Consider the following 13,938-nt stretch of genomic DNA (forward strand, 5'->3'; position numbering starts at 1 on the left):
CAGTCTGATGACTCACAGCCGGAACATGCACCACAGCAGGTAACACGGCTGTAGCAGGCACACCAGGGGAAGGGGCATTTGAGACGCGAACGGGGGATGCAGCAGCACTAGAACCAGTCAGAGAAGGCGTTGTCGGAGTATCGGAAGTTTCATTAGGGCGTGAAATGCGTGGTGTGGTTTCTGCAGAAAAGCATTTCATTGTTGCCACATGTAAGACTGACTGTATTCGTGGCAGTACATTCTTAACTTGCTTCGCCATCTGGAACAGCCACCGAGGTTCCTGATGATCGGCACATCTTGATAAAATGACTTTGCTTTCCGCAGCTATTGCAGGTATGGCGCCGCGCAGAACAGCCAGGAAAATTCACCCAGTGATGAGGCAAACTGCAACAAAAGCAGACACTCGGTTGGGAGGACGGTGAAGCAGAGGACGAAGCATGCTCTTGTGAAGCTTAGTCTTGCACGGGAGACGATTAATGAGTGCAAACGTTGAGGCACCTATGTTTGCATTGCGTAACAGCGTTGGCTTGAATAGTCAGTTGCGGCACTGTACGCTCGATGCAATCCTCTTATTTGATGTGCTCCAACACTTTCTGTACGGCAAACGTGTCTCCCATTTTGATGAAAGCTCATACTTAGTGGGTGCCTCGAAGTCCATGAAGTATTTGGTCTTGTAGCATTGTAGTGGCTGCAGTGGAAAAACTGCTGGAGTCCACTAAAAATCACAGCTCTTTTATGTATTGGACAGCAGTTTCGTCCAGCTGTTGCACCCTGTGTCGAAACTGGGCATGTATCCATACAGCATCTTCAGGTGGCCTGAAGCACGTGTCTAGGACGAATAAGACCTGCTGGTACGCGCCGCAAGTGGTGCCGTCTCTGGTAGGTTGTACACCGTCAAACTGCGTCTGCTTGTCAGCAGCCTTGTAGTACATGTCCACTCCTTCCAACCCCAGAACATTGAGCAGCAACGCCTTCTTTCTCTCTGGCGTTGCATCCGGGGCGGCCGCATTGATGTAAGACACGGTGCCACTTCATCCAAGGAATTGGAGGAACGCTTGGGCACTAAATATATATAGGGAGTGGAATAGCAGTGTTCATGTTGCTGATGAGACGGAGAGTGATGACTCATGAGAAATGGGCAGCAGAAGCAGAGTAGTGCAAGAGGCGTCGAAAGGTATCGTCCGAGAAAGCGCGCATACTTCTTTACCAACTTGTTAAAGAGCTGAAATACGCAAAGGCAGTAGTTGTGTAAAGCTGAGCGCTACAGTAGAAGCAAGAATAAGGCAGGATGGCTCGCATTTTGTCTGGATTGATGTGGATTTGCAAAGTTATCGCCGATATGGTTGTTCAGTACGGTGGCCCCGAAGCAGACGAAAGACGCAGCCGGGTGCCGAGTGAAGGACCAAGAGCCGTCCGTAGTTTAATAGTCACATTAAAATATATGCATTAGCAAGGTGCCACCTGGAGGCAAGGTTACATGTACTGAAACGAGAACTGAAATCGCTATGCCACAGAAATTAAGGTCAAACTGCCGATTTTTAAGCTTTCGTTTAAAATGTCTACAGATGAATGTAAGGTTGACATCACAGATTTGGAAGTGTTTGACAGATTTGGAAGTGTTTGTTAATTTTCTAACCTCATAGTTTGTCCTCACCAAAATTTCTCGAAATTCAGTGTGTTACATTTTTGGCACTCCCAGAGGACAACACACTGGAAATTTTTTATCGATTAAGAACTACAGAGGCCCCAATAGACAAACAAATTTGGGATGTCATAGCAAGTTAGTGCAGAAACTTTAAGGTTGTGTTGCCACCTGCATTTTTTTTTGCATGTTTTCTCACCTGCCAAATATCTTCTGTTAACAAGAGTTGTGCTTTTGTTAATGTGAAAGGGTCATTTTCTAAAAAAAAAAAGACACTTTTTGTTTTGTGTCCCTTTCATAAAAAATGTGTCATAATTTACACTTCCATGACTAACTCTCCAACAATATTAAACCTAGGACGTGAGCATACTCTGGAGAAAGCTGTAGATTTTTTAATGGAGTACACTAATGGAGAAAACTACAATAGTTTGTTTAAAAAGCTTATTTAATATCCTCCTTGCTTCTGTCGTTATTTGACTGCTATCTTACCCTTCTAGCTTCGATTGGCACAATGGTGCTTTGGAGCCTGACCTGAATGCTCTTGTTTTTACAGGTCGTTTGCCTTTGTGGAATTCAAAAGTGAGGCGGATGCTGATCGCAACTTCAAACGCCTACAAAAGGCCAGCTTGCGCGGCCACCCTTTGAGAGTGGGCTATCGTGGTGCCAAACGTGCCGACCTGCCTTCTAACTGGCAAGAGGTGCAGAATGAGCTTTGTGTGTATAACCTGCCTGAAGGGTTATCGCAGCATAGAGTTGCCAGGCTCTTCCCTACTGCTACCAATGTATCCACCATGGCTTTGTAAGTGAAAAACGTGTGTACCATCCAGACTGGCTATGGTTGACTGAAACCTGGCTGTGGTTACTTTGATGTCATTTGTATTTTACTTATTGGGATTCTGCCAAGTTTAGTTTTACTCTTAGAAATGACAGCGTAGACTAGGAGTGTCTAAAGAAGATATATAATCGTGGAGCCTTTTGAAAAAACTATTCTGTTTGGAGTTTCATCAACCATGTGTGTAACTAATGCTAATGTTGGCAGGGCCTCTATCAGATTTACAAATGTGCGAGCTTATGAAAAAGTCCGTGATTCAGTAAAACTGGTGCAGTGTAATTATAAGGAATATTTATAATGCTTGGTATTCCGGCAACACTGAGTGTGCCCACCATTTCTTTCTGAGTGTAGTCATGAAATCTGCTAGTACCCAGAAAACTTCCATATGGAGAGGTCACTGAGAGGCTAAGAAGCCCTTATTGTTGGAGCTTTCAGGTCACGAAATTATGTTGATTTTTTTTACACCCAGCACTGCAGGGTCAGCGGATCTCGCTGTGCTGTCACAAATCAACGAGATCATAGTATTAAAACACTGTGCACTTGAGAGACCCTTAAACCGTTTTTTGAGGTTTTGTTAGTGTTTAGGCTAGAGCATCATCAAACCATTTGCACCATAAATTTAGCACACACCGTGTACCAAGGTTGCCACAGACCATTATGTTATACCCTCCTTCTCACCTCTGCCTTACCTCCGCTACTCGTGAGACACGCTGGCATCGCTGGCGATCGCAGAGCTCTCATGAGTGCATTAGATGATTTTGAGCTTCGTCATGTCTAGACTTCTGAAATTGTACATCGACAAATTGCACGCAATCTCACAGGCCATCAAACAGTGTGCCCCTTTTCCAGCCAATCAGATCATCAGCCGGAGTCACTTCGCTTTACCAGAGCGTTTCATTCTATGAATGGTCGGTTGAAAACACATTTGTCTGAGTCACACCTGCCTACAGCAATTCGCAGCTTTAAAGCATTGTAATAAATTACACAGTATACTAAGCGAGCTAAAATTGATTTGTAAATGACCCTTAGGTCTATAGGCCCATTGTGTTTGTGCAAAATCGTCACAACCGTTTCAGGGTCCTTTTAACGGACCCCTGAAGCGAAATGTGAAAACTCAAAATACTTGTTCTATTTGATAGTCCTGCATGCGTGGGCACGTCTTACCGATAATAACCAATGAACATTGCCTTAAGATATTTTAATATGGTTTTAAAGTAAGCGTGAGTGCTCATCTGAGTTTTTCTGTACCTCACGACATTGCCACTAATATGCCATACACAGAGGCCCCTTGACTTTCCACAAAAAAGCGAGTATTGTGAACATTGTAGAACATTCAAGGCATCCTCACAAAATGACTGGCACCCGGGGAGCTATTGTCAATGTATTCACCTAATGGACATGTCCACTTTGGTTGATCCCATTCAGTTACTAAAAAAAAAAAAAAAAAAAAAAAAAAAAAAAAAAAAAAAACCGGTGATGGCACTCTTGACCGCATCTAGCACTGAACTTGCCTGCACTTTTCCAACATAAACAGAAAGCTAGTGGACGAAATGTACCTTAACAGGACTCACTTGGCAAGTCTGAGCATATTGAGATGATTGGAGAACGATGCAGGAAACAAGTATCGATCATCCAGTTACATTAGGCGGGCAGGCATGCTAAACCTAATTCAAGGGCTGATGTTATTAGAGTTAATGCACAGCCTCGGAGACCTGCGTCCGAGAGTAGATCTTTGGGGGCAGCATTCGTGGTGGTGAAATGTTCTTTCATGCATGCCCAGTCTGTTTAAAAATATGCCATCTCTTCCTGCTTAGCTTCCAGCGCTTTCGTCGGGATGAGTGAAGGAAGAATGCAATTGCAGTGCGTGATGAATCTTTGTAACTCCACTCGTAATAGGCGAATTCTAAAAATTTTCACTATGTTGAAGAAGTGTTGCAGGGCCCTTTTAAGGGATACTGAATAAAAAATGATAGTGGCAACTGTTGGGATTTCACTTATAATGTATGTTTATTCTAAAATCCTCTCTTTATTTTTTATAGTCTTGTAGCAAATGGTAGTTCTGTTTGCTGCTACTCCTTTCAGTGATCAATAATGTACGTTCATCTGCTTAATTAACCGACTGTATCTCTTATATACATATGCATAGGATATATAAAAAATGCCACAATGGTCTTTCTATAAACTATCTAATTCACTATAGCAAATGTGATGCTGTGGTTGTTCTAAAATTATTTTTGTGTAATTTCTGCCCCAAAATAGAGTTAGCACCCTAGCTTTAAAAAAAAAAGAAACCTCAAGTCCCAAAAATTTTTTTCGATAACTTTTTTTGAAAGTGAGGGCACGTAATGACCCGGTCTTTTGTTCTGTCACTAGGTGAAATGTATGTTGCATTGAGCGTTACTACCTAAAGTCAGTAAAAGCCCACTATTGACAGGACTACTATGAAAATCGTACAGTGTGTATGGCTTTGTTGTTGAATTAATTATATTTGACTTTTTCTGTAGCATCATTATAGAGCCAGACTTGTTCATTACTGGCTATCTTTGACAATCGGGCTTGGGAGTTTGGTTTTGCTGATAATTTATTGTCACCGCATATAATCATGCTTTGCCAATCAGTTATCTGTGTCTTCCAGCACATAGCTTATCACTGCTGAAGTTTTGTGATTTAGCTTATGTGTGTATTGATTTCTTCAGTAGGACGGCTTAGCTTTTTTGCTGCCGATATATAAATTGCAACGCTTTCTGCCCCAGCTACACTTTGGTGACATTCGAGAGCAAGGATGCATTGCTGGCTGCCCTCAAGAACAACGCATGTCATTTCATGGATGGGAATCCACTCAAGTTCTCCTACCGTTTGAAGCGTAAGCTTTTTCTATGCTGCAGTGTCTAGTTGAAATTTAAACAAAGTTGTGTGCCCAGGTAGGGTTGAACAGTGTGTTAGAGGCACGGATCTCGATTTTGATAAAACTTACTGTGAGCCTAGACATTAGAGCCAGAACAATGGTTTTGAAGTTACTTTTTGATAAAATGTTCTTGCCTGAAAAACAAAATATAAATTTTGATCGCAAAAAACACTTTTCTGCCAATTTCGCGATTTTGGAGCTTTGAGCGCACCTAAGTAAAAAACAGTCTGTTTCTTAATGGCAGTATTTATTACCCTCATAGAACATTCTATGAGTAAATTATTTTTCTTACCTGTAGAAAAACTTCAGAGAAAGAAAAATGTCACAGTTTTGCCTCTAGGACGAGGCAATGAATCGATAGCAAGAAATTAGAATATCACATGAAGAACGACAAGCAGCTCGACACTTTCAGCATGCTGCTGCAGCATAAAGAAGGATGCTCAAAAAAAACGCATCGGTATACACAGGACTACACAACTAACAACTGCCGTGATTGTTGCATGTTTGTGTTTGAGGAACGCGCTGCAAATTTGCACAATATAGAAGGCGACACTGCTTAACTTTTTTTTTACTTTAATCTGCCACACGTGAAATGACCCTTCTTGTCTTCTGCCATGCGGTGGCGTCCAAGTGTGCCTCGTGTTTTTTTTTTTTTCCTTTTCTACATCATGAGTGGTACAGAAGGGGGCCACTTTATCGTGTGCTTCTCAAGGGCAGTTTTTAGTTTGAAAAAAATGTAAAAGCATTGGTGCCACAAAATACACTCGATTTGCTTCGAGATCTATGCACCGCAGTAAATGTTGCATATGAATAGCTCACCGCTATATCACCGGCACAAACATGGCGCATGACTGTGTTGGCTAGTGCAGCGGGCTACAACATAGAGATTTGAACCAGTGAGGGGTCGCTGGTTCAAATCTCTGATATGTTGCTTTGAAATTTTTAATACTGATTTAGTTTTATTCATGCATTTTTTACTTAGCACGTACATATATATATTGGGTCATGTTTTCACGTGCAGGCCATTTTCGGACTCAATTTATTGGGAGAAAGATGTACGTCTGATTCGATTTAAGTTGAGATTAAAGATTCGCTCGTACATGCTTCAGCTGAGTAATTATGCCATTGGCAAGAATAATTTATTCTACCTTCCTCAAAGAAGCACAAGGTCGTGTTGTGGGTTTTTCCGAGCGGTCTTCACCCATTTTTTGTGCAAGGCTGAGTGTTACTGCCTGTGCTCTTAGTTTTTCGATTACATGACGGCTTTGTGTTGTCCCCTGAAAGTCGTATAATTGGGGTTCCACGTTAATTGTTATTGAAGAGAAAAAATCACAAACATGTAAACTGAACAAAATGCCTGTATTTCAGGTATTTATTTTTGCAAACAGCTTATTTATTCATGTACCCAAAGACTCGAGGGCACTACAAGGGAGGGGGGAGTAGTAGCATACATACATGAAAGCAACATAAACAATAGAGTAATAAAAAGGTTGAAAAATAAATAACATATAAGTGATAAAAACAATTTAAACAATTATAAAAATAAATTACACTAAAAAGGAAAAAGTAACACAAGAACAAATGAGTGAACATTTCGCTCCTAAACAGTGGTCAAGGGATCGATTTATACAGCGAGCTGGATAAATTACTATAAGCACATGTACAGGGCTGGTGAACTTAAACTGAGGATAATGAAACTCTGTTCATACTTAACTTACTTTTGCTTTGTTCTAAATAAATTTCACAGTTTTATTGTTTTTCTTCGTAGTTCATAGTTGGGATGAAATATAATGGTTTACCAAAAACACCAACGTGTGAAAATACTTTGTTCAAAGTTAAAAAATCAAAAGGCCTTATTTAATTTTTGAAAAGATTCCTCTGATTGAAGTAAAAAAAAGGTTATATTAGTTTGGCTGCTAACAAGTGGTAACGCGTCACTTGGGACCACGGAGCAAGATAAAAGAGGAGTGCCGACTCCGCCCCACCCTTTCGCGCGGGATACATCGTGCAACGTGCACGCAGTAGTCTAACTCATTCCTTTGCTTTCCTCCTCTGCTCCTCTCCCTGCTTTCGCACATTCTCTTTCGGCGTGTATCACGACACGTAGTGCCATGTGTACAGCTACGCTAGTAAGCGCATGCGCGAACTGACGGAAACCGGCGGCAGCAGAGAGCAGGGAGTGCAGAGCGTGTTTGTTGTCTGCTAAAAACCGTTTGCTCGGTTGCCTCAGTACGACAACCAAATGAAACGTATATATGTGTACTTGTAGGGAAATACGACATAAAAACATCGTACCGCTTTTTTTTACACATATGCCAAACACTCTTACAGATCTTTAGACAAAGCAGACAAAACATTCTGCTGAAAAAGAGCAGCAGAACAGAGGTACACTTGTTTTCCATGCCTGCACGTCTGAGAGGCAGTGTTGGCCGGTCATTTTCATGTTACACCCTTGAATGTCTTGAATGTGCTTATTTATGCTTGAAGGGACAATATGTCTTCGTATGTGTGTGTGAAGACGTGGGGTAACCGGAGAGAGGGCAATGCAGTGTTTTGTTCCCGGCTGCAAGTTTGGTTATGGCAAAGGGTGGGAGATTCCACTCTTCACGGCCCTATCTGATTCGCTGCTACTGGATCAGTGGCGCCAAAAAGTACCCGTGAGTATGCTACCCCTGAAATCTATGGACGAAATATGGGCTCGACATTTCGAGAAGCACCTCATGTTGGATAGGTACTTCAGCAAACACAAAGGAAACGTTCTACTAGACGTAAAGAAAGTGCCTCGACTTCAAAAGGGAGCAATTTTTTCCATCTTTGGGATAAGTGTGGCTCAACGCAATGACGCTGATTATCAGGAGGAACCTACAGACAGCGGTGCCGAAGAGCGAGAGGACATCAATTTGTCTACAGCCGCATACAAAGTGGGTGCCTTTCTTTGCCCAGATGATGGAAATTCTCAGCCTTCTCAACGAGAAGACTCCTTCAGTTGGTCGCCTGGCAAGGATCTAAGAAAAGACAACAGCTTGAGTGTGCCTTCCAACAAACAATGTGCGGCAGAAAGCGGTGCAAGCAGCTCTACTGCTCTAAGCGACAACAGAGACTCTCTGTGCCCAGAAAGAAGCTCACTCTTTGCAATGTTATCTCATGTATATATTAGGTTTATGTACGTTGTAGTGGCATTGTATAATTCTGTGTGGTCCACATCAGGCATTTGTCTTTTTGTCAGGAATTTCGCCTGCTTTGAATAAAAGAAGTAAAACGATACATTTGGGTTATTTATTCTATTAATGTCGATCCACAAACTGCATTAGTCACGCTCTTTATAGGAACAAGTTGCTAGCAGACGTAAGAAATGCCTGGAGCAGATGACAAAACGGATAGGCGAACAGACCTATGAACGTGGCCAAGTGCGCGTTCGTGCCGTTGGCAACGACAAACGGAGCCCATGCCCGCGACTCTGCTAGAGGGCAGCGCCTCTCCTCTGCCGCTTTCCTCCATTCGTAGCGCCACCTGGCAGACGAACCGCGGAGCATGAAGCGGCGTTGCAAGATGTGTCCCTTCTAGGCGAACGGAGTCGGCGCTCCTCTCTTATCTTACTCCGAGCTTGGGACCAAGTCACCCTTGTGACCGCGCTGTTTGTTATGGGTTGAAAATTCGATATAAGTTCTTCAAAATAATTGTAAGCAATGTAATCGCAAAACAGCAACTCTGCAGCAACAAATCCGCAGCCAGGTTGTGTGGTAAAGCAAGCATAGTCTTGCGATCAGCTGCTTGACAAATGCAAGCCGACAGCTGCTTCATGTTGTGGTCACTAACATGAGTGTTGCTTTGATGGCAGACGAGCTCTACTTGTGTGTGAGAACTGCGCTCACAGGATGAATGAGATGAGGACTGCATCACTGTGAAACATAACGGCTTATGTTCAATGCAAGGATCACGATATACAATCACTCGTTTGAGGTTGGCCTAATACTGAATTTTCATACAAAATCGCACAGCTTGTACTAGTGGCGCAAGGTTGAAAATGGCAGCAAAGCTGAGTGGAAAACAAGTTTCTTTAATCTGTAGCCTAGGGAAATTAAACTGTTGCTGTATACATGGGCTTTTATGCACATTTCAAATATGTAATCGGTTTTATAGTAAGTTGCATAGTTTTCATTTTGTCCCATGACAATGTGTAAAATATAATTTTTTTTGGAAACACTTTTTGCCAGTAAGTTTTTATGGTTCACAGCCATTAGTGCCTCATATTGCTCCACAATAACTGTAAACAGCAAATAAGTACCAAGAAAGTGCATATAAGACAGTTTAATAGAGAAGAAAAAATGTAAGGTGAGAAGTCTTGGAATATTCTGGCTATACTAATTGTTTACTTTAGGTTTGTAGTAGTTATATAGCTGATATCAAGCTTTAAAGGATACTCTTGCACTCTTCACATGTTAAGGAATATGTGAGAAAAATTTCATCGCAATTGGGCTATCAGAAGTACCAAAACCATGGTGTCGAAACTCACGAAGTTGCCTTAAATTTTATCTTGAGATAAATGCATTTTAAAAGTATGAGTGACAGCTCATCGACACGGCAAAGATATGTTTTTAAAATGATGTTTTCCCGTCATGAGAGCTAGGGAATCATGGTTATTTTGAGCATGTGGCTGTTCGTTAATCCCGGCTGCGGCAGCTGCATTTTAGATGGAGGCGGAAATGTTATAGGCCCGTGTGCTCAGATTTGGCTGCACTTTAAAGAACACCAGGTGATTGAAATTTGCAGAACACTCTACTACGGCGTCTCTCATAATCATATGGTGGTTTTGGGACATTAAACTCCACATATTAATCTATAAATTAATAAATCAAGCAGGTGGCATTGGTGAACTGCTCATGCGAAATGCAATGGCAAGCACCCAGATGATTTCCAGGCCGCTCTTGACAGTGAGCTCTTTTAAGTTTTTATTAGCCATCTTGTGCTCTTTAAAAACCATTTTAAACTATTTTGAGTTAATTTACAATCTCTAATTTTTGTCGTGAAAGTACAGAAAATAAACTTGTGAAATCAAATAAAAACAAAGACCATGCTACTTTTGAAAAAAAAACTTGCATTTTTTTACTCTCGTCTTCCTTTAAGTTTAAACAGTGCAGCTGTTAGAATGCTAATTGAAAGTATAAAAGTATAAGTTTTATGAAGGCAACTGTCGGCTCCACTCAGAAACTCTGCATTGGCATGGAAATACGTTGTTACTGAAGTTAGTTTGAAAATGATAATCAACACACTTGTTAGTTATCTTCATTATTGTTACCTTAAGGGCAGTTGTTTGTATCCAAAAGTACAGAAGTTTCAGGGCATCCCAGTTTACAGCGCACTTGTTTTTGCACTGATTTGAGATATTCGTCATCAGGTATCACGGCCCCGATCTGGGCAATGTCAGGACCTGGAGCAGGGCTGGTGGTCGCTTTATTACTGCGAGAATTCTCATATAGTCATTCTTCGTCTTTGAACAGCTGAAGAAGAAAAAAAAAGTTCATTGAATGGCCAGAGTATCAGAAAGTGCGTTTACAGTGAAAAAAAAAAAAAAACAATATTTCAAACACTGCACAGTGAAAATGTCATTTATTTACATGAGTGGTTACATGCAAGTACGTCAGGGCAGAGAAGTCCAAAAGATGGGCTCAAGCATTATCTCTGTAAAATGTCGCAACCATCTTCACAATTTTAATTTGGGTGCACTGTAAGATTACCGGTAGCTCTCATGAATAGAGCTCCCATTTAGTATGTAAATGCAGCTCCGAGATAAACTCTGCAACCTTCATATTCAGCTCTAAACATACTGCAATCTGGCACCGAAACAGTTTTCTTTTGATTGCTGCATGTTGTGATCTGATGATTCAGCGTATGCCAGTGGCTAATGCTTCTATGGTGCGCTCTATCGGCCCGCTGTTGATATAGCCGTACGCGCCGCTATAACCAGAGGTGCCGACATGGGGTGTAGAGAACAGCCAATTTAGATGTTGCTGTTGTTTCTCAACGAAACATATCTAACGTGTAGAATGAATGTATAGATTGTATTCAGATAAGAACGTTGGTGCATGTCTCCTGAACCCCTTTAATTTTGCTCTACATGTTTGCTAGGCAAACTATAAACAACCGCAAAAAACAATTTTGCCTGTATGCGAGAAAAGGCACTGCCGTGGTTGCCGTAAAGTTTCATTTTGCATAGACGAGGAAGAGGTAGATATTGCAATTTCCTGCACACAACTGGAAAGAAACAGTGAAACAAACAACTAAATACCACACGTAAAGGTAAAGGGATCCGCTCATGCAAGTGAGATGACTTGCTGATAGAAAAGGTGTATAGGGGCTTAAGATTCGGCCACCTCTCCACTACAATCAAAGTTTATCGAGTTCATCACTGTCTTGTCATGGGTAGTTCCGCACTAACAGATACTACTCGTGATCAGAAAGTGACAAAATTTGGTTGCATCTCATGTAAATAGCTTAGCTATTGCCCTTGAATTTTCATTATGAATATTTTAATTATGATCAACTTTCGTGATTAAAAAAAATTGACATGCCATAAATTGTCATGCACTACAACTTTGTAATATAAAAGTGACTGCCCTATAACTAGTAATTAAAAATGTAATCAGCAAATTGTTATTTACTTGCAATAGTGTCATTTCAGCTGAAGCAATAAAAAAACTGTTGTCTAAAAAAAATAACACTGTATATTCAAAATTCTTAGCCCTTCACATATTATTTGCATGCGCTGGCTTTGCACTAGATAAGAACACCAATGCCATTATTTCTTTGGGTTCTGTTATTTGCATTTTTGTTGTGCTTGTCAAGGCATGCTTAACTTGCAAAAATTACCACACAAAATACATTGTTGTTTCTTTTTTTTTGTTTCTTGTGCTGTTGCTTTGCAGCTGCTGGGGCAGGGAAGAAGAAGAAGATCAGAAGGAAGAAGTTGAGGCAGAGGCAGCAGCAGACCGAGCGTGGAAAGTCGTCAGATTCCAAGCCTGGCAAAAGCAGTCAAGAAATGTCAGAATCAAAGAAAAGCACAGTGCCAGGAAAGAAGCTATTTGTAAAACAGACAGAGAGTCCTGCACAGGCAAAGACATCCAAGGCTAAATTTGATGCCAAGCGCAAAGAGGTGAAAAAAGTGGCTCAATCTGCAAAGCAGAGAAAGGTTCAAAAGCAGTAAAATAAAAGCAGTAAATGGCACAAAATAAGAATGGACTCCATAACATCATTTCAGCACTTCAGCAAAATAAAACTGCAATCAGATTTTTAATTTATTGTGGAAATGAAGGTAGCACCTATGCTGCATTTTTAAGGGACATTGAGGACAGACTTAGTGTTGACTGTTTTGCCACTGAGGCTTCAGTAATGTCAGTGTAAAAATTGTTCTAAGTTATATGGACCGTTTATGCAACTTTCAGTGATGTGTTGTCAAGGCAGGATGCATACATGTTCTTGAAACACTTGAAATGGAAAAGTACGGTGGAACGTCGTTAGTACGTACTTGCTAAGAGAATCATATACAAATGCACTAAATGGTAGTAAGCAGTAACCGCCAAGTACAAGTTTGCGTCTCCTGACACATGCTGCTGTATAATGCCACAGCAAATATTACCTATGGTATAAAAAAAAGCTTTTTGGCAGATTGCAGAAAATATTCTGGCTCTTGCACGACCATCCAATGGTATGTGCTGGCAGCGAAAGAGCATTTTGAAACTATTACCATAGTTCTGTGTTAAGGTCTGGAACACCGTGACCAACAGAGCGAGTGCACAGACAACCGGCTTTTCGCAATAGATTGATACATTCGTGTGCGTCGGCTCAGCGGTCTGCTGAGTGAAAACTGTCACCATAGAGTAACATATTCTAACACCACTTCATCGCAATGTGGCATTGCCGCATGAGGCTGATCACCTCTGTATAGTTGTGTGCAGCGCGTCACCTCTCTGCTCACGCCGTCACTGCCGTGCCGCTTGCTTTACACGCACATTTGTCGTTGGAGTGTACTTTGTAGCCACTCTGCTCCAGAATGCCCATGAATGTGGCAAATAGTCTGTTGGGTCAGGGCAGCAATGACAAACTTTGTGCTGCTAGCGACAGGCACTCTGCATCTCCATGATGATCTGGTGATCCCGCATGATGAGGCAGCAGTGGTGATAGTAGTGAACATTTATTTAGCTGATATATACAGAGGTTGTTAGGGAAACCAGCCCTGAGTGGGTCATCTCTCTTACAGTACCAGGTTGAGAGGGTTGCTCTTTCGCAGTTGAAGCGGCCACTTCAAGTGCGAAAGAGGGGTGCAGTCACAGAGAAGATGGGCGACTGTTTTACTGAACCTGCACACTTCACATAGGACGAGTTATAAGCCATTACAATCAGAAACAAGTATGCATTTGAGAATGCCTCTCCAAGCCACAAACGGGCCAGCAAGGTAGTGTTATGTCGCGATGGGCCAGCTCGACAACCGCCCCCTGACAGAGACCAAAAATCTTGGGGCCTTGGCCTACCCGGTCTGCATCACTGGCCACTCTTGAAGCATTG

At 41.7% G+C, this 13,938-nt stretch overlaps 1 protein-coding gene across 2 annotated transcripts in view; it reads left to right on the forward strand.

The window, feature by feature from the left end:
* Positions 1-12,670, forward strand: part of LOC119161533 (uncharacterized) — an 83,612-nt gene extending 70,942 nt beyond the window's left edge. Inside the window, exons 8-10 of one of the 2 annotated variants that reach the window (XM_037414057.2) lie at positions 2,196-2,441; positions 5,228-5,337; positions 12,303-12,670. In XM_037414057.2, coding sequence (XP_037269954.2) covers positions 2,196-2,441; positions 5,228-5,337; positions 12,303-12,580 — 634 coding nt within the window. In that variant the 3' untranslated portion in view covers positions 12,581-12,670. The remainder of the gene's footprint in view (positions 1-2,195; positions 2,442-5,227; positions 5,338-12,302) is intronic. The other variant, XM_037414058.2, reaches the window with a different exon arrangement.
* Positions 12,671-13,938: the final 1,268 nt, after the last annotated feature.

The sequence above is a fragment of the Rhipicephalus microplus genome, chromosome X, assembly GCF_043290135.1.
Source record: "Rhipicephalus microplus isolate Deutch F79 chromosome X, USDA_Rmic, whole genome shotgun sequence".
NCBI classification, from domain to species: domain Eukaryota; kingdom Metazoa; phylum Arthropoda; class Arachnida; order Ixodida; family Ixodidae; genus Rhipicephalus; species Rhipicephalus microplus.